This window comes from Lepidochelys olivacea, assembly GCF_965140295.1.
Source record: "Lepidochelys olivacea isolate rLepOli2 genome assembly, chromosome: 24".
Taxonomy (NCBI): domain Eukaryota; kingdom Metazoa; phylum Chordata; order Testudines; family Cheloniidae; genus Lepidochelys; species Lepidochelys olivacea.
This window is the reverse complement of record NC_140434.1, coordinates 9,005,970-9,026,348: the sequence shown is the minus strand read 5'-3', so window position 1 is coordinate 9,026,348 and position 20,379 is coordinate 9,005,970. Positions and strand designations below refer to the sequence as shown.

The 20,379-nt window shown below is 49.6% G+C and overlaps 2 protein-coding genes and 1 long non-coding RNA gene across 6 annotated transcripts in view; 1 reads left to right on the top strand and 2 right to left on the bottom strand.

Moving 5' to 3' along the window:
• Positions 1-37: 37 nt before the first annotated feature.
• On the bottom strand, positions 38-5,931 carry VPS72 (vacuolar protein sorting 72 homolog). Its single transcript, XM_084613865.1, has 6 exons — positions 5,578-5,931; positions 4,660-4,812; positions 3,649-3,760; positions 3,198-3,377; positions 2,235-2,379; positions 38-1,469 (listed from the first exon to the last, which is right to left on the bottom strand). The coding sequence occupies exons 1-6, from the start codon at positions 5,689-5,691 to the stop codon at positions 1,079-1,081; spliced, it is 1,095 nt and encodes a 364-aa protein (XP_084469991.1). The 5' UTR covers positions 5,692-5,931; the 3' UTR covers positions 38-1,078.
• A 7,395-nt stretch (positions 5,932-13,326) lies between these two features.
• On the bottom strand, positions 13,327-19,193 carry LOC311512621. Its single transcript, XR_014709489.1, has 3 exons — positions 19,053-19,193; positions 18,385-18,592; positions 13,327-13,597 (listed from the first exon to the last, which is right to left on the bottom strand). It is a non-coding gene; the product is annotated as an uncharacterized lncRNA (long non-coding RNA).
• Positions 19,183-20,379, top strand: part of PIP5K1A (phosphatidylinositol-4-phosphate 5-kinase type 1 alpha) — a 39,287-nt gene continuing 38,090 nt past the window's right edge. For all 4 annotated transcript variants that reach the window (XM_084613942.1, XM_084613941.1, XM_084613940.1 and 1 more), the window contains exon 1: positions 19,183-19,310. In XM_084613942.1, the coding sequence (XP_084470068.1) occupies positions 19,253-19,310 (58 nt within the window). In that variant the 5' untranslated portion in view covers positions 19,183-19,252. The remainder of the gene's footprint in view (positions 19,311-20,379) is intronic.

Sequence of the window (20,379 nt, the reverse complement as noted above, 5' to 3'; positions counted from 1 at the left end):
CTCCCCTCCCCACAGTGAGCCGCACAGTGCAGACAGCATCTGTCCTGTCACTTTATTATCTTTCTAAATTGTTAAACAGGCACCATTTCCGAGCTTAAAATCCATCCTGCCTCCTTCCAGCATAAGTGATCCCACCCACTGCATAGCTCCACTAGTGCGCGCCGGTTTGGTGGTTGTAGGGTCTCCTGCGAGGGAGGGGCTGTGCGCGCCGGTTTGGTGGTTGTAGGGTCTCCTGCGAGGGAGGGGCTGTGCGCGCCGGTTTGGTGGTTGTAGGGTCTCCTGCGAGGGTTGGGCTGTGCGCGCCGGTTTGGTGGTTGTAGGGTCTCCTGCGAGGGTTGGGCTGTGCGCGCCGGTTTGGTGGTTGTAGGGTCTCCTGCGAGGGAGGGGCTGTGCGCGCCGGTTTGGTGGTTGTAGGGTCTCCTGCGAGGGTTGGGCTGTGCGCGCCGGTTTGGTGGTTGTAGGGTCTCTTGCGAGGGTTGGGCTGTGCGCGCCGGTTTGGTGGTTGTAGGGTCTCCTGCGAGGGAGGGGCTGTGCGCACTGGTTTGGTGGTTGTAGGGTCTCCTGCGAGGGTTGGGCTGTGCGCGCCGGTTTGGTGGTTGTAGGGTCTCTTGCGAGGGTTGGGCTGTGCGCGCCGGTTTGGTGGTTGTAGGGTCTCCTGCGAGGGAGGGGCTGTGCGCGCTGGTTTGGTGGTTGTAGGGTCTCCTGCGAGGGTTGGGCTGTGCGCGCCGGTTTGGTGGTTGTAGGGTCTCTTGCGAGGGTTGGGCTGTGCGCGCTGGTTTGGTGGTTGTAGGGTCTCTTGCGAGGGTTGGGCTGTGCGCGCTGGTTTGGTGGTTGTAGGGTCTCTTGCGAGGGTTGGGCTGTGCGCGCTGGTTTGTTCCGGTGGGACTGCTGCAGGCATTGCATTTTTTATTAAAAAATAAAATAATAAATAAAGAGCAATGAACCACCACCTGTTTGAGTTTGAAAGAAAGATACACAGGGACGTAGAAGAAGGGGCGGGTCAATACTGAGCCACCCAAATGTGCCTGTGTCCCTTTAAGAAGTTCCCTCCTGGAAAGGGAACAACCACTCCTGGGCTTTATGTGGCCGGGACGGTTTGTTTGATGATGATTTTCTGCCTGGTCGCCCGGACATTTGGATCCGTTGCTGGCGGCCCTGCCCCCAGGGCCGCGGAAGCTGCCGCGTTGGGCAGCCCATGGGCAGTGATGTATTTCTTGTAGGCCTCACGGATGATTTTGAAGGCCCGGATGTTGGAGTAGGGGATGTCGGTGATGGGGTCCCGGTAGACAGCCGGCTTGTGCGTGACGGGGCAGATCTCCTTCACGGGCAGCTTGGGCTGCTTGGCCTTAGGGAAGAAGCGCTCAAAGGTCTCGTCGTCGCTGAAGGTGATGAAGGTGCGAGAGCATTTGCCAGCCTGGGAGGCGGAAGCCTGGGGAGCCTCTGCTGTTTGCTGCGTGTCTTGATCCAACCTGGGGGTGGGGAGAAAACACAGGAATCAGCTCAAGCTTCAAACGCAACAGCGGGAATAAGAACATCCAGGGCTCTGGGGATGAGGGGGCACAAGGACGCACAGGGCTTTTGGGAGGTGCGGGGGAGGGGAGACAAAGCATGTACCAGGCACTTGTGCTCAGTAAAGATCTCCAGGCAACCTCCACATAAGTCAGGGTGCAAATCCCACACAAATCCCATCTTGGGGCAGCAGGTTCTAGCAAAAGGAGGCATGGCCCTGCTTTGTCCAAGCCTGAGTTGTAATCCTACCAGCCCCACCTGGGATACCCTTGGAGTACGGGAGGAGTGAGGGATCAGCATGGGCCTGAGCTGTGTTTGAAACTCAAGCTAGGTCCAGGTGGGAATTCCACAACTGGCCCCATGTCCTCAGCCGGAGACTAACCAGGGCCCAAACACCTGCCACCTCGAGGGATCCAGATCACACTCGTGCTGCTGACGAAGAAGAAATTGGTGGCTGTTGGGACTCAGGATCCAGTTCAGAGAAGCAGCTGAAGGCTGGGACGCCGAAGAGGACTGACTGAGTGGCTGGGGTCTGCAAGATGGGGCTGACATCTCCCACGAGCTGGCTCAGGGGAATCCCCTAGGAAGTGGGGTTGGCACCTGCCAGCCAGAGTGCAGGAGTCAGCAGGGACAGTGAGACCTAGGAGGGAGTTGGTAGCCCATCCCGAGGGGCCAGAGTTCAGGCTAGGGAGATGGGAGGAATAAATACAATCCCCAACACCTACCCTTCCACATCCACATTCTCCTCCTTCACCCCGAGGTCAGTGATCAGCGGCATGGTCCCCGAGTAGTAGCGGATCACCGGCCCCACGCACTTCCGCTTCTTCTGCACATGCTTCCTCTTGTCAGCTTCCAGCCGCTCGTAGGTTTCTGCAAGGGCGATTGAACCGAGGGTGAACAGAGCAGGGCTTGGAACGATGGGGCAGCTCAGAGAAGACCACCAGTCAATTGTCCGGCTACTGAGCCCGCTCTACTGCCTTCAGAGCTCTTTACCTCACACTGGGAGGTACCACATGGAACCACTGCAAGAGCCATTAACTGTGACTGTGACTCCAGCATTTCAACAGAGAGATCTGTGCCACACCAGAAGCTCTCAGAGTACAGGTCGCAGGTCACCAATGGTCTGTAAACTCCTTCCTGGTGCTCGGAGAACCAAGGAGGGGCACACAGGCTCCCATAAGGGGTGGCTAGTAACTGAATGAGCCAGAGACCTCCTGTGTTATGCCTATAATTCTGAACCATTCATGATGGTGAGCGGAGGTGCCTAGGCACGTCTATATATCATCCACAGAACTAATGCTTGGGTAGCATTATCCACGCTTACAGTTGGGGAAACCAAGGCACACGGAGCTGAAATGAATGGCCCTTGGTAGAGCTGGAAATAAAATCCAGGAGTCCAGATTCCACTCCCACACTGCTCTAACCACTAGACTCCACTCTCATTCAAGAACTGGGAACAGAACCCCGGAGTCCTGGCTCCAGGTCCCTTGTTCTAGCTGGGAGATAATACACCCTTCTGGAGCTGCCACTAGAACTTAGGCAGAGGACAAGGTTGGGAATCGTAACCCCCATCAGATCATGTTGTCTCCAGTAGAGCAGTACAGCCCTGACTGGTGCGCCAGGCTCCTGCTGCCAACCTGAGTGAAGAGCCTGTGTGTTTCCCAGGGCCTCCTACCCATGTCACTCACCCAGAGACCGCAGGTTAATCTCCTCTGTGATCTTGGCCTCCTCCAGCAGCTCCTCCTGCGTCAGCGGCCTGTCATAGTTCTGCCCCCCCTTCTTGCGCTTCGACTGCACCTGACGCTCCTGGACACGCAGGAAGGTCTGGCGTGTGTGCTCCGTAGTCGACTGGCGCATGTACTTGCGGCCTGTAAGCCCAAGGAGTGGGAGGGAAAGTCAGGACACTGGGTATGGCGGGCAGAGACAGCGTAGCTACCAAGAAACCAGCATAGCAGCCCCACGATGATTCCTCCCTGTCTGTGGATCATAGCTCAGCCCAGCAGTTGTAGTTGAATAACTTTGAATCAAACCTCTGCCCTGCAAATCGATGCAGAAGCTTCGAGAAAACCTTCAGAAACCAGTTTTTCGTCTCACCTCAAGGCAATACATTTGATCCTAATGAGCATCAGCCACACTTACTGTCTCCCACTTCATCCTGGAGTTCCAGGGGCGCAGACTTCTCCTCTCGCGCCTTCTGGGAGCTGCTGGAAGCCGTATCGGGCTTCTTGGGTCTCAGGCTTTTGATGGGCTCCTAGTAGGTTCAGATAAGAGCTGATGTGAGGAAAAAAAGAACCTCCTGGGGGCTTGCTATTTAATGCTGCTTTGGAGAGTTCAACCCCATTTAAATAAAGAGCCACAAGGGATTTTGCAGCTTGTTTTTGCAAGAGGGCCCCTGCCAACATAAACGCCTTTAAAAAGAAAAGTGCTTTGCCTGTATTACTAGTTACACCTTTGATTACAGAAAGAACATTTTCAATCTTTGATTTACTTTGACCATTGCTGCAGTCTGTTTATTATGGTCAGTTTCTAATCACTAGACATCACTCCCTCCAAGAGCCAGCAATAGAACCCATGAGTCCTGACTGCCCATCTCCTGGATAAACATGAGGCCACACTCCATCCCAGAGCTGGAAATAAAACCCAGGAGTCCTGCCCATGAGCCTGCACTCCCACTCCTGAAACACACTAATTGAAAATGCTTTCAGGGTTCTGCTGCTGCCAAGATCATAAATGAAACAGCCTATACATGGAATTGCTGTGAACTCCCCGGCTACCCCCTACACTAGATTACAATCTGGTTGTACTAAGAGTTTTGGCAGCAGCTTTCATGTGGGTCCCTCCCCCAGCCCAACAGGGCTATATCAGAAACAGCAATTAGACAACTGGTGCGTTGAGACCACGGCACGTCATGCTGACTGTGGTTGTTTTGTTGTTTCCTTGTGCGCCCCTGTCTGTATCCACCTAGTGTCTCCTGTCTTGTACTTCAATTGGAAGCTCTTTGGGGCAGAGACCACCATTTTCTTTACTGTCCGTACAGCACCCAGCACACTGGGGTCCTGGTCTATGACTAGTGGGTGTTCTTAGGTACTACCCCAATACAGAACCAGAGGCTGGGTCTCCCAGCACCACAACCAGCTGCTCCATCCTTACCTTGTAAGCCTTGGTGACCACCCTGCGTTTCCTCTTGGGCTCGTCATCATCCTGGTCACTGGCCGGCTCGTCGCCCTCGTCAATGTCAAAGTCAGAGTCCACTTCGTCGTCACTGTCCGACTGGTCGCCTTTGTACTCGTCATCTCCCGACTCCTGCCCAGGAGAGGGGGGCAAACGACAGTCACGGCTGACCAGATCCCACTGCCCCTTTGGGAGTCCCGCTCTGCCTCGTGCCCCCACCCAAATCACAGCTGTCCTCCAAGTAGCCCACAGCCCACCAACTCAGCCTCCACAGGGCCTTGCTGCACTCCCCCACCCCCCCAACTCTGCTCCCCAAGGGAGCGACTCCCCCCACGCTGCCCTCCCGGGGCCCCTCACAGCCCCCTCCCCCGGGCCTCTGCATCTCCCCCGGTGCCCCTCCCCCGGGCCTCTACCCCCCCCCCGCCCTCCCGGTGCCCCTCCCCCGAGCCTCTGCCCCTCCCCCCGCACCCTCCCGGTGCCCCTCCCCCGGGCCTCTACCCCCCCCCGCGCCCTCCCGGTGCCCCTCCCCCGAGCCTCTGCCCCCCCCCGCGCCCTCCCAGTGCCCCTCCCCCGGGCCTCTACCCCTCCCCCCACCCTCCCAGTGCCCCTCCCCCGGGCCTCTACCCCCCCCCGCGCCCTCCCGGTGCCCCTCCCCCGAGCCTCTGCCCCTCCCCCCGCACCCTCCCGGTGCCCCTCCCCCGGGCCTCTGCCCCTCCCGGTGCCCCTCCCCCGAGCCTCTACCCCCCCCGCGCCCTCCCGGTGCCCCTCCCCCGGGCCTCTGCCCCTCCCGGTGCCCCTCCCCCGGGCCTCTGTCCCCCCCGCCCTTCCGGGCCCCCTCACAGCCCCCTCCCCCGGGCCTCGGCCCCCTCTCCAAGACCACCCTCCTGCTCGCCCCACCTCCGTGAAGCCCCCGTAGGTGGTCTGGTAGAACTCATCCTCCTCGGCATTCAGCAGCCCCGCCAGCCGGTTCCCCGCCGTGCGGCGCGGCGCCCTACCCCCCGCCAGGCTCATCCCGCTCCGCCGCCGCCGAGCGACTGCTCCGGCCTGGCCCAGGGGAGAGCGAGCGCAGGCCGAGAGAAATCAGCCCGTCCCGGCGCGGAGCGGAGCGCCGAGAGATCGAGGCGGGAGGAGCGGCCAGGGGAGAACGATCGAGCACTGAGAGATCGATGGAAGCTGGGCGGGGCTTGTGGGGATCTGCACACCTGCCTAGGTCAGGGTTCTATAGGGGGTAGGGTGACCAGACAGCAAATGTGAAAAATCGGGATGGGGGTGGGGGGTAATAGGAGCCTATATAAGAAAAAGACCCAAAAGTCAGGACGGTTCCTATAAAATCAGGACATCTAGTCAGCCTAATATGGGGTCTCCCCTCCACATGCTGACCCAGATTAGCCCTACGTAGCTTGTGAGAGGCACCCAACCCAAGGTCTCTGGGGGCACAACATCTTTTGCCCCTGTGAGAAATCCCATCCACGCCACTGGAAACCAGCCCCCTGCCACTGGCGGTTCTCACCACAGAGACAAGTGACTTCCTGCTGCCACAATGACAGCCACTGGAGCCCTGGGACACTATTGCCAGCCCCCAGCACCCGACAGTCATAGTCAGCTCCACCCCGCAAAAAAACCCACAAGACCAGCTTGATATAAAATCCTGATAATATAAAAAATAATCAATGATTGGCCATCTGGTTTTTGAGACTTAAGACATTGTGATTTCCAGCTTTTCTCTGCAGCCACGAGGACTAGAAACCTACTCTTATTATGAGCTGGGGCAGGTGAACCTTTGTTATGGGATGAATCAAAAGTGTGAATAAATTGCCCATTTAAGCTAAGAGAGAGTGGGGGGCATACTTAAAACAAACCCTAATGAAGTCTACCTAGAGACTAGCAGCACCTACTGAGTTCACCTGGGTATTGGGGGGAAGAGAACACACAGAAACTGAGACCAGACAGAGGAGAGAACTAGAAGCTAACCTGGAGGAATGAACAGCTGAAAGCATGTGGCTGACCCCAGAAGAAACCTGGGGAGAGGTTTTTTGGGTCAGAAGTGCAGGCTGAAAAGCTCGTGCTTGGTGCTATGAGCAACAGAAGCTGTTTCTTGCTATTTGACTCCCTCTGCATTCAGAAGCATAGGACTTGGTATATTCCTTGTAAATAAGCAAAACTGCATCACAGAAATACCTAGCTCCAATTTCTACTCTCCACTGGAACACCCACAGGGCCCTAAGCAGTGACTAGCAAGTTTGGTCAAAAGGGGCAACACTGGCCTTTTTAAAAAAATGAAAGCAAAGAGATTCTCTGTTATGTAATCACATAACTCCAGCAAGTGGGGCTTTAAGAGCTGCAAGGCTTGACGTAAAATACCACTGAGATCCGTGCAGCAGCAAGAAAGATAAAGGCAAGAGTTGGAAACACTGCTGGTGGAAGGATACAAAATGGGGACCACTCATGACCCAACAAATCATCAACAGAGCACAAAGAGACACAACAAAAACTCCCCATCTCATACTGTGCCTCACTGGTTACACCTGTACAACGTAAGCGTAAAACACTACTGTCCCAATTTGATTGCACTTCACACTCGCTTGGCACAGGTGTCAATGGTGACGTGTGGTGCAAAGCCTGAGAGAATCACATAGCTGGAATGAGCAGATGTAACTCCACTGACCAAACCTGGCCTTCAGCTTCAGACCTTGGTCAAGAGGAAATATAATCTCAGACGGTCTGTTGAAGCAAGCTGGCAAATTGCCTAATTATTCTGAGAGCAGTTGTGACCTGATACCTCCTAGTGTTACTGATTGTTTATACCTGGCTCACTTGATTTCCCTGATGTGCTCTTGGTTTTTGCTTTGAAACTGTATCTTGGGGATAAAGACTGAAATCAAAACAGGAGCTCTTTAGAACCAGCTCCACTGATTGATATCTCCCATTTTCCCTTTTCCTTGTTTTATTGTTGCTAAAGCTGTTTGCATTTAAACAGGATCATTCACAAGAATGCTATGCCCTGCCATGGTGCCTTCCATCCAAAAATCTCAAAACACTGTACAAACATTAATTAATTATCTCAGCACCCCACTCCCAGGAGGTAGGGTAACCAGATAGCAATTGTGAAAAAATGGGACGGGGGTAGAGGGTAATAGGCGCCGATATAAGAAAAAGTCCCCAAAAACTGGACTGTCCCTTTAAAAATGGGAGGGATGGTCATCCTGCCAGGAGGTAACTCAGCTGTGGGGACCTAACCAATAAAGCAAACCTCAGCCCAAACCACTAAGTTTGAATGCAAGACCATGAATCAGCCTCTGTTTTTGTTGTTGGTGGTGTTTTAATGTGAGTTCAGTCTTGTTGTGGGAAACTTTCAAGGAAGCTGATTTGAGTCTGAAGTTTGGCACAAACCAGGTTTCACATCTTCATATTTCAAGGCCAGGGGGGACCTTTGTGATCATCTAGTCTGACCTCCTGGATTACACAGCCAGAGAACTTCCCCAAAATAATTCCTAGAGCAGATCTTTTAGAAAAACATCCAATCTTGATTAAAAAGTTGCCAGTGATGGGGAATCCACTATGACCCTTGGTACATTTCGAGAGGTGTCAAAACCCATCTTCCCCTTCTGATATTAAAATTCCCCCACAGCCCAACTGTGATGGCACAAACAGATTTCTGACTGCTAGTGGGAAATAAGACCAATGGGCAGATGTACCCCAATTTAAGGAACAAAGACCCACTGGCCAAACGCACCCTGAGTGTAAATATACTCAATCCCATTGAAGTCAATAGCAGTTGCATCCACTAACACAAGAGATGAATTTGGTCCACAAGGAAAAATAAACCAAATCTCAGATCTCAGCAGAATTGTCTCTGCTGAGGAAGTTTTTCAACATTTTCCACAAGGCATGACTTTATCATGGTGCATTCATTTCTGATCTCCTAACATGATTAACTCATCTTTGTTATAAATCTAGATTTATAATATACCTGGAAGAAACTGACAATACTGAGCTGAAAATGCATGATTAATGAATTATCAGCTAATCTGCTTTGTTGCTAAAATATGTACTGAGAATCTAACTGCTGCTTAGTTTAATTTGGAACCTACAGGGTTTTTCACACCATAGGAAGTTCCATGGCATTTTTCTGAAAGGTCATTTTAAAGGTCTGTTAAGTAGAGAAAACTTCGGCATCTGAGGCCATGTCTACACTACACAATTATGATGACCTAATGAGGGCATACATCCACCGCAGTTGTTGAAGCACTTGTGTGCACACACTTGGCTCCTTGTGTTGGTGGTGTGCGTTGTCACCAGGAGCGCTTGTATCAATTGTATTGCCAGTGTGGGGCATTGTGAGACAGCTCCTGAAAGCCAGTAACAGTTGACATAAGTATCACAAAAAGAAAAGGAGTACTTGTGGCACCTTAGAGACTAACCAATTTATCTGAGCATAAGCTTTCGTAAGCTACAGCTCACTTCATCGGATGCATACTGTGGAAAATACGGAAGATGTTTTTATACACACAAACCATGAAAAAATGGGTGTTTATCACTACAAAAGGTTTTCTCTCCCCCCACCCCACTCTCCTGCTGGTAATAACTTATCTAAAGTGATCACTCTCCTTACAATGTGTATGATAATCAAGGTGGGTCATTTCCAGAGAGAAAACCTTTTGTAGTGATAAACACCCATTTTTTCAGGTTTGTGTGTATAAAAACATCTTCTGTATTTTCCACAGTATGCATCCGATGAAGTGAGCTGTAGCTCACAAAAGCTTATGCTCAAATAAATTGGTTAGTCTCTAAGGTGCCACAAGTCCTCCTTTTCTTTTTGCGAATACAGACTAACACGGCTGTTACTCTGAAACCTGTCATAAGTATCGCAGTGTCTAACACTGCATCAACCTAATTACATTGACCGTGACTCTACGTTGCTTAGGGAGGTGGTTTAACTAAATCGGCATAGCGAGCACGAATTTAAGTGAAGACACTTCCACAGCTAGGTCGACACAAGGCAGCTTACGTCGACCTAACCATGTAGTGTAGACCAGGACTAAATCTAACCTGATTTACCAGGGTTTCAGCTAGTTTCAAGTTTGCTGGAGCCAGTAGCTCCTCCTAGTGTAAGTTGCAAGAAATAACATTTGGAGATTGTATGATACACTCGTTCCATCCTACCTATCTGATCTCACATCCAATCTACTCCTCGCTGCCCTTTCAAATTTCATCTCTCTCTCTCTCTCTCTCTCTCTCTCTCAGGTTTGTTGATGGTTACCCTGCATTGGAACGGTATCATTTTAAACCTGCTTTGCATTGATGTAAATGACAACACAACACTCAAGACAATGGGGAGTCCAGAGCGTGCATGTGTTTGGTTGGTTGCATTCGTGGGAATGTATAACCCAGGAGTGACAACAATGGAGGAACTGCTTGAGGCAAGGAATTCAGCACTTTGAGAATCAGATATGATTACATGTAACGGAAAAACAGAAGTGACAGAAAGAGCATGCTATGGCCCTAACCAATAGCCCAGGGTCACCTGCCCTGCTCGGAAACATGTCTGCTATGTGGCAGAGAGTGCAGCTCAGAATAGGCCTTATCAGCCATCAGCGGACCTACAGATATTTTGAAATAGACAATCCATGAAAGACAATCATCCTCAACTTCAAGGGATTCCCAATATAGATGATGATGAATGTGAAATAAATAAATCACAAGAATGATCTAGCTATCTCCATACATACATATCTGTCCATGTAGGGTCTTATATTGGTGCCCATCACCATGGTATCTGGGCGCCTGAGGAATGGGCCGCATCCTGCTGTGCCCCTAGAATTCATGTTAGTTTCGTGGGAGGTGCAGCACTTCTCAGGATCTGGCTTGTTGAAATTAGCAGGACAGTCTGAGCAGGATAATGACTTGTTCTACACTGTTCAAATCACCAGCTTGCCCCAACCGGGACGTATGGCCCTCTTCTTATGAAACAACACACTGGAGCTCTGCTGATTTACAGCAAGTCCAAATTATGTTCTAGCATTGCGACTCAGTCCAGTAACAACGCTTACAAAGTGTCCTAATACATTAAGGGCTTAAGCAGTAATCTTTTCGGTATGCGCTGGGTGCTCAGTGATGGATTAGCCATAATTCTGGATTGTTACCAGATAAGGTTTTTTGAACACAATGTGGTTTGCAAAAAACAAAGCCCTCTCTGGAACTGTCTCTTCTCCCTTGCCTCTAGGAGCTTAATCCAAAACCCACTTAAGTCAATGGGAATCTGAATCATCGAAAGAAGAGGTGGAAAAGACCTATTAGATTATCCAGTCCGTCTCCCTGAGACCAGGGAAGATTTGTTCTCTATGATACATTTTCTAATGCTTTGTCTCATCTAGTTTTAAAAGTCCCCCATGCAATCCAAGAAGTTATTGATGTTTGTAATGTTTGTAAACCGCCTGTCTATCTCCAGAACAGGTACAGCACACTCTATGGGCATTGATGCTCCCACTACATTAGCAGGGATAATAATCCAAGTATCCTGGCCAAATTCCAATTTAAGACATAACATCTTTGCTTCCTGTTCTAAATTGGTGCACAGTGTTGCTGTGTGCTGTTAAACAACTGCTGTGTTCCACACCAGAGGTGGCTGCATATGAATGGTGGAAGAAGCGACTTCTGTATGCCCAGTCTTTCTGTAATTTGTAAAGAGCTTTGGGACTCTTCTGAATGAGCAAAACTATAGAAAACTAAGATCATTAACTATCTATCATTTACAGGGAAACCTGGGCTAGCCAAACGGAAACTGTAATGTCAGCAAATCAATTTCAATCACACTTTTCAAAAAATAAAATTCTGGCTTGGAAAACGTTTCTAAATTTCAGTATGTCTACACAGCCGACATTAAAGCGCTTTAACATGGCTGGGTAGTCGCGCGTGTCTCCAGAGCTGGGAGAGAACTCTCCCAGCGCTGTAACAAAACCACCCCCATGAGGGGAGTAGCTATCAGCACGGTAGCACTGTCTACACGGCCACTTTACAGCGCTGAAACTTGCATCGCTCAGGGGGGTATTTTTTCACACCCCTGAGCAAAGAAAGTTTCAGCACGGTAAGCGGCAGTATAGACAAGGCGTGAGATCATCCACATTTCAGATAATTGGAGTTGGGATCATCAGAGTTTACTTGTATTCTGGAGCACTCACCACTGTAGTATTCAAAGCCAACAGTGTGCTAACCATGAAAACTTGTAAGAAGACTCGGTCCTTGCCCTGAAGAGCTTGCTATCTAAATACACAACGTACAAATGGAGAATAGAGGAAACCACACAATGAAAAGCAGCGTGATCTGGAATGAATAGTCAATGAAATGAAAAGATGACAAGTTAAAACCTGATCAAAGGAGATACTTCTTCACACAGTGCGTAGACAGACTGTGGAACCCACTGCTACATGGAATCATTAAGGCCAAGAACTTAGCAAGATTCAAAGAGGGATTGGATATTTCTATGGATAACCAGAATATCTAGAATTAGCATAGTTACTGATAACAACAATTCTGGAAGGGATATTATGGCTTATGCTTCAGTGTTTAAGCTGATCTCTGACTAATAGGGTACATATACACTGGGGAAAAAAAAACCCACAGCAGCAAGTCTCAGAGCCCTGGTCTACAGGGCTCAAAACAGCTGTGTGGAGATGTTCCTGCTTGGGATTTGAAACCCACTTGCTGGTTTTGTTTTGTTTTTTGGAGTGTAGACATACCCACAGAGACCAGGATGAGATCTACTGTGAGGGGCACATTATCCCACATCTGCTGCTGTGGGATTCTTACATCTTCCTCTGAAGTAGCTGATGCTGGGCATTACTGGACAGGTGGACTTCAAGTCTGATCCAATGAGACATTTCCCTACGTTCCTATGGAATGAAATGTTTAGCACCAGTCCTGGTGGTTGCATGGTTTCTGCCTGGATTTTTTAATCTGTGTTATTTGTATCTGAAGTTTCAGTCACTGAATCCATGAGTGCATATCTGCAGGGGAGACTCGAGGTATAGGTCTGAGGAGAGCAATGGTGCCAGAAAGACAGCAGAAGTTGAAGGGAGGGACAGCCAAATATGTGTGAGTGGTTTTGAAACCTGGGGCACAGGGTCTCAATGCCACTCACATTTGGCCCAGCCACCCCTCCGTCATGCCGATGGGATGGCTGGGCCAAGGGAAGGGGTTCTGACTTTATGCAATCCAGTTCTGATCAGAGGTCAAAGCGGGGCAGTAAAAAGGACCCCTGAAGAAGTAAGAAGGACCCCGCCCACTGCTCGCAATGTACCCCTGCTGCCAAGTTCAGGTTCTCAACAGTGGGCAGCATGGCCCCCCTGTTTAAAAAGTATGGGGCAATGGCTCTTTGGCCCTCCTGTTGCCCGCTCCCATGTCTGGGAGAATTATATTTCAAGAAAGGACTGAAGAATGGCTAACTGCATCTGGGAGAGGGTTTTAGACATAGCATTATCAGGGGACTTTTCATGGGTAAATAACTGGTGCAAGGTGTAATTTTCTAAAGGAGGTCAGGCTTGACACCATGGGAATGAGTCAGTTTCCAGAAACAGTGAAATCCTGACCCCTCTTGAATTTCACAAGTCAATATTTGGCTATCTAAAGAAGACAATAAAAACCAGGAAAGAATTTCAGTGTCCTTTTAATACTAACATGATTAAGAGCAAGAGTCCATGGGATGAAACATGCTCTGACAAAAACAGGAAATTGAGTGGTTCACTGTGCAGTTGTAGCAGTGAGAGTTCGCCTCATTAGAAGGAGTTCATTACTTAGGTACGTTTGGTGGTCACTAGGCCTGGAGACAGAAGCCTACCTGGAAATCCAGGTCAGATAAACAGGATCATTAGCATGTCTATAGCACCTTCCACCCAAGGATTGTTCTCCGTTCTCCATGTCCCTGAGAATAGGACAAGAAATAATCCTTTTAGTTTGCATAAGAGAGATTCAGGTTAGATATCAGGAAACTTTCAAACTCTAAGGATAGTTAAGCACTGGAATTAGCTTCCAAGGGAGGTTGTGGAATCCCCGTCATTGGAGGTTTTTAAGAATAGGTTAGACAAACACCTCTCAGGGTGGTGTAGGTATACCTAACTCTGCCTCAGCAGACGGTGGGGGCGATGGATTAGATGGCCTCTTAAGGTCCCTTCTAGCCCCAAATTCCTATTATTTTATTATCTCAAATTAACCCTGACAGCCCCGATGTCGGGTAGTTATTATTGCCCGCATTTTACAGATAGGGAAACTGAGGCACAGAGCAGGGGACATGACTTCCCCAAAGTTACACCACAAGTCTGTGGTAGAGATGGGACTAGAACTCACATGGGCGACGTGGGAATAATGGTAAGGCTCCACCTCCCCGGGGGATGAACCAGGGTGAATTAAGTAATGTCTGCACAGTACTTGGTCCATGTAAAGTCAAAGTACAATTCTTATTCTTTGCGAAGTCTCCTCCAAGACAGACCTGCTATCACAGGCAAAGCAACAATGGGAAACTGGTATCACCACCTGTGAACAGGGCAGCTAGAATGACCAGCTCACAAGAGGAAATGAACTCGACTTAAAAATAACAGCCGTCAATCAGGACAGTGTGGGGCCTGCAAGCCCCCTACACAGGGCCTCTTGAAGACAAAGGGCTCCCTGAGGGCGCAGGAGCCTGTCTGCATAGAGCTGCCTGCAGGATGCAGATTGTAGTCCAAGTTGGGAGTTTTCTCCTGATTTGCCTCAGGGCAGCAGATGGAATTTGATTTTCTCATAATTACTATGAGCTGAAAATTACCAGGTTTAAATTAGTGTTGAAGAAGTGGAAAGAAACAACCAAAAAAACATCCCGGAGTCTGGATTTTGTAATATAGAAATATCACTTGACATGTAAAATAATTACAATTGCCCCATGGTTTATTCATTGTCACCTGTTAAAGGACTGGCCTGTCGACAGTTTGACTATATTCTTGTTACGTCGCATTTAAGCAGTCTTCTTATGGAATCAAAATTAGTAGAAATGCTCCTTAATTCACTGGGCCAAGCTATCTTTTCTTTGGTGATTGTTGCTAAAGATGAGAAGATTGGATCTGTCTGAAATGCCCACAGCAGCTGTCATTTCTTCTGTGATGTGGAGCCCTGACAGCCAGCTCTCATGTTTTGCCTGTAGGTGGCAGAAGCTTTCTAATGCCTGCCCACAGGGTCATCCCAAACAGACCTATTATTACCCTGATGTGGGAAATGATAGGATCGGTTAGCCGAGCTGACAGATTGGAAAGGACAGGGGTGTAATGCAATGCTTTGTTTCAAGGCTGGTAGCCTATCTGAGTCACCAGTTAAAATAAAGCAGTGCTTAATTTGACAGGGAGCTTTCAAAACAAGGACTCTCCTAGCAGCTGCAAAAGTCCCATTCTGTTTTCACAGCAGAGGGTCTTATCCATGTGAACATGGGGTTTCCCTTATCACACTGACTCAGTTACAAATAATGCATGGCATTTCTGACCTCCATAGCACTTCATGAATGTCCATTAATTAACAATTCCCTCCTGCCCATGCTGTATAGGGGTTAGGGATAATAATGTGTTGTTAGGATATAGATATTCAGGCCTGTCGGTAAAGGCCTGTACTCGAAGAATTTAGGTGTATTCTTATCACTTGGCTAGTTAGAGGTATAAAAGAAAGAATCAAAATCACTGTCTGCCAGTGTAAGGTCCTTCTCTTACTGTGACAGTCTGAGGCCTGTTCTTAGGCTAAGGCCTTTGGCTAAGCAGCAGAGGCAGCCATAAACTGGGAAGCCAATGGTCACATCCTTATATTCCAAACTAGTCACACTGAAATAAGGTGCTATTGGGCTGTTAAGAATACAATCCTGTCCTGATAATGCCGATCACCTCCAGAGAAAGGGAAGTGCCTAGAAAATGTAAAAGGAAACTTAGTTTGATAGCATCCTGTCTGGCAAGAACTCACTTCTCAATAGCTGGGATGTGAAATCCTCACTTCTGTATTGTTTTGTCATTATAGTTCCCACTTTGCTATTGTTGTCTGTATAATCTCTGTCTGGTTCTGTGATTGTTCCTGTCTGCTGTATAATTAATTTTGCTGGGTGTAAACTAATTATGGCAGTGGGATATAATTGGTTACATAATCATGTTACAATATGCTAGGATTGGTTAGTTAAATTTCAGGAAAATGATTGGTTAAGGTATAGCTAAGCAGAACTCAAGTTTTACTAGGTTTCAGAGTAACAGCCGTGTTAGTCTGTATTCACAAAAAGAAAAGGAGTACTTGTGGCACCTTAGAGACTAACCAATTTAAAGCTTATGCTCAAATAAATTGGTTAGTCTCTAAGGTGCCACAAATACTCCTTTTCTTTTTGCAAGTTTTACTAGATAGTCTGCAGTCAATCAGGAAGTGGGGGGGGTGGGTGTGTGAGTGGGGGAGATGGGAACAGGGAATGGGGGTAAGGAAATTGGAATCATGTTTTGCTAAAGGGGGCAGTGGGAACAGGGAATGGGAGTAAGGAAATTTCAGAGTAACAGCCATGTTAGTCTGTATTCGCAAAAAGAAAAGGAATACTTGTGGCACCTTAGAGACTAACCAATTTATTTGAGCATAAGCTTTCGTGAGCTACAGCTTATGCTCAAATAAATTGGTTAGTCTCTAAGGTGCCACAAGTACTCCTTTTCTTTTTGGTAAGGAAATTGAAATCATGTTTGGCTAAGGGCAGGAATGGGAACAGGGACACAGGTGTAAGGCTCTGTGGTGTCAGAGCTGGGAAGGGGGGACACTAAGAAGGAAACTGGATTCATGCTTGCTGGAAGTTCACCCCAATAAACATGGAATTGTTTGCACCTTTGGACTTCGGGTATTGTTGCTCTCTGTTCATGCGAGAAGGACCAGGGAAGTAAGTGGGTGAAGGAATAAGCCCCCTAACATGTGTTATTATCCACACTTTACAAGAAGTGAGAATAAGGCAGAGAGGTTAAGTGACTTGCCCAAGGCCAGAGATGGAATCAATGTCACAGCTGAAACTAGAACTCAGGAGTTCGCTACTTCTGTGCTCAGATAACTAAGGCATGCCTCTCTGTCAAAGATAGTGTTGTATAATCTATTGCACCTACAAGGCATTGTTCATCCCCAAATTCTTTGCAATCTTGAATTATTGCCTTCATCATTGAAATGCAATCAGCTCTGGGGTGGAATGCAGCAGCTGTTTAACAGCTCACGGCAATGCTACATGACAGGAAGTGAAGAAGAATCTCATAATCAAGTGAAACTGCAGTGAGGATTTGGGAAGGCAGATCTGATCATCCAGATTTACTCAGGAGGACCCCCTTACTTTTGAGTCAAGAGATTTTCAGTGCTATCTGGACATTGCAGCGTGCTTTCACCTGGCATTGCAAGATGACGCTACAGCCTGAGGATCTTGACATTGCACCAAGACACCATCAAGGCATTGGGACAGCATGATGCACCAAGAAGAACTTTGCATCAAAAGGTGACATGCCAGAATTGCACGGCAAGATGACAGGCCACAATGCAACATAACCACATTGAACTCTAGAGGCCATCCCCTGGCTGTGGTCCATGATGCAACTGGGCCAAAATACACTAACATGGCATCGTGGCATGATGACTTGCCATAATGTGACAACTTTGCGTTAAAACACAAGCAGTTAGTGTTGCAAACATTACGTCTTGCTGTGTTGCAACATGGCAGCGCTTTCCCACAGGGGCTGTCATGTAGTATTGTGACAAGCTAGTGTGGTCAGGCAGATGGCATGATACCCTGCATAAACACTCTTGTCTTGGCATGACAACATGTCAGACTGGCCAGTGATGCAATATGATGTCATCCAAAAGACCACGATTAAGTATCAGAATATCCTGATGTGACAAAGGGCCATTGCCGAGCAATGCAACATGATGTAGTTTCTTGCCAGCACATGACAGCATCAGCCAAAGGTCCATGCTGTACTGTTGTGGTGCCAAGATGTGCTAAGTGCTTGCCTTCGGATGCAACATGGTTACGTTTCTCATGGCAAAATGGTGCTGCAATTCCAAGGATTTGACTTGGTCACAGATGTCATGGATTCTGTGACATTAACAGATCTCTGTGACTTTTTTGGCTTCAGCTTCAGCCCCGTGCGTGGCGGGGCTCCGGCTGTCAGCCATGCACCCCGGAGCTTCAGCTCCAGTTCCGCGCTACAGGGCTGGGACTTCCATGATTTATTGTTTACTGCCCGCATCCTGTCCATGACTTTTACTAAAAATACCCATGACAAAATCTTAGCGAGGTCAGCACATGACTTGGTGACACGTCGCAAAGCGATAGCGCCAGGACACGACATGACGCAGCAGCATGGAGAGGTTTAGATGTGACGTGATGATTTGACCTCCCATGGCAATGTGGTAGATGAGGATGTAATAGAGGAAGTGTTTTAGGTGAAATGGTATTTACTCCCTTTGTTTTAAACTGGTTGGGGTTACTGAGTCTCTGATTGCTCTTGGTGAACTCTGTATCTAAAGCAGTACAATATATGAAATCTCCTCCTTTTGACTTGCTGTACTTGGAGGGCCAATGACAGCAATACACCATTAAACTGTTGTTGATGAACTTGACTTAACATACAATTTGGTCCAAAAATTATACATCAGGCATGGAAATTTAGTATCTTCCACTATGAAATAAGATTAGACTCTTACCAAGTAGAAAATTCATTCTTATAAACTGCAAATCCCAGATCTCTCAACTCAGCTAGTGACACGACGAGGTCAGGACGTAACACGCCAAGGCAACGTGACATCATGGCAATGTGGTGGTGAGGTCATGGCACGATATGTTGATGCAGTGAGGTCAGCACATCACTCAATGACAGCGGGATAAGGTCAGGATGTATGCGGCTGGGATGATCTGGAGAAGGAGGGACATGATATGTTGTGGCGACGCGGGGAGGTCAAGATGTGAGGTGCCACAATGAGGTCAGGACACCTGGTGCTATGACCCGATGAGGTCAGGACGTGGGGTGCGACACATGATGTGACAATGAGATCAGGACATAAGACGCCCTGGCAACGGAGTGAGGTTGAAGCATCCTGGCAACACAAATGAAGTCATGACAAGCCATGTTATGTTACCATGGCAACATTCCAGTATCACCATGATGTGCCAGGCCCACCCCTTGACATCCAACTGGAAAGGGGTTATCATTGTTTTTGTGCCCTCCTCCACTGTCATGTGACCCATGGCGGCCTCCACTATGGCTTCAGCCGCCCCCTCCCTCCGTGCGCATGCGCTGTAGCCAGCCCAAGGGGCGCCCAGCTCCCCGAGTTTAGCAAAAACAGGCGGTGGCCGAAGCCCGGCATCTCCTCACCGTCCCCTCCCATCCGCGCTGAGTGGTTCGGTCCGGAGCCAGCCGGGCGAGTCCAAGTCGGGGGGAGCAACCCACCCTGTCTAAGCCCGAATGGTGCGGTCCTGAACCGCGGGCAGAGCGGGGCGGGCGGCACCAAGTGAGGGGCCCCCGGGGGGAGGGAGGAGCTGCCGGCGGCCAGTGGAGCAGGGAGAAGCTCCAAGATGGCGTCGGCCGGCCCCGAGTCTGGAGGCAGCAGCAGCAGCAGCGCCGGCATCGCGGGTAAGGGGGGGCGCACGCCTGAGGGGAAGCGGGGGAGGGGCGGGCCTGTAACCTCCCAAAGGGGCGGGGGAAGGGAGGAGGGACCCGCTGTGTGGAGACCTGGGGGGCGCTGGGGGCTGAGGCCCCTGTGGCGGGGGGGGGGTCGCTGAGCGGGAGCTGGCTCGTCCACTACCGCGTGGCTCTGCTCCCGGAGCCTGGGGGGGAAGATGTGACTCTCCGCCCCCTTCCCTCCCCCCCTTTCTTGGGCCGGGGGTGCAGGGGCGGGGTGGGGGCTCGCCTCTGTAACCGGGGCTGGGGTTTGCGAACACTTCGCTTGTGGGGCCCTTGCTGGGGATGCCCAGGGGTCTGGTGCTGAGGGCAGGCGATCGGGCGACGCTCGGCGGGGTGCTTCCCACGCCCCCCCCCCGCGCTGCTCTGCCGAAACTGGGGTCCCGGGTGGGGGGAGTAGCCTGGCTGTGTGCAGAGACCGCTCCTCAGGGTGCTTTGGGACCCTGCAGGAGGAGGCCCGGTGCTGTGGGAGTGTAAATTATCATCGGGCTTGTTTTAGGAAGCGGCTCCACCTCTGGGAAGCCAAGGCAAAGATTCGCTAGTCCTGTCTCTGTTTACCAGGGTGTGAGGGTGTTTGTCACTGCTGTTTAACATCCATCGCCTCTGAAGTCCTGGTCTCTTCTCTTTACTAGCTCGAGCTGAACCAGAAATGGTGTTGACAGGAGCTGGAAGGAGCTCTGAATGCCATTGCTAAACCTGGTGATGGAGGCTAGTAGTAATAACAATGGGGTTGTGGCAGGTAGCTACCCCTGGGAGACAAAGGGACAGATACTTAGCACTTACACACATCTCCACCTTGCATCTTCGGAGCACTTCACAGACACTAATTCTTGCAGTATCACTGGGTGGGGTGTTACTGAGTGCCTTTCTCCTTTTACAGGAATGGGGTTGGGTCTCCTAATAATAGGCCAAAGCAAACACCTCTCTATAGCCTGGTTTCAGAGTAGCAGTCAATGTTAGTCTGTATCCGCAAAAAGAACAGGAGGACTTGTGGGACCTGAGAGACTAACACATTTATTTG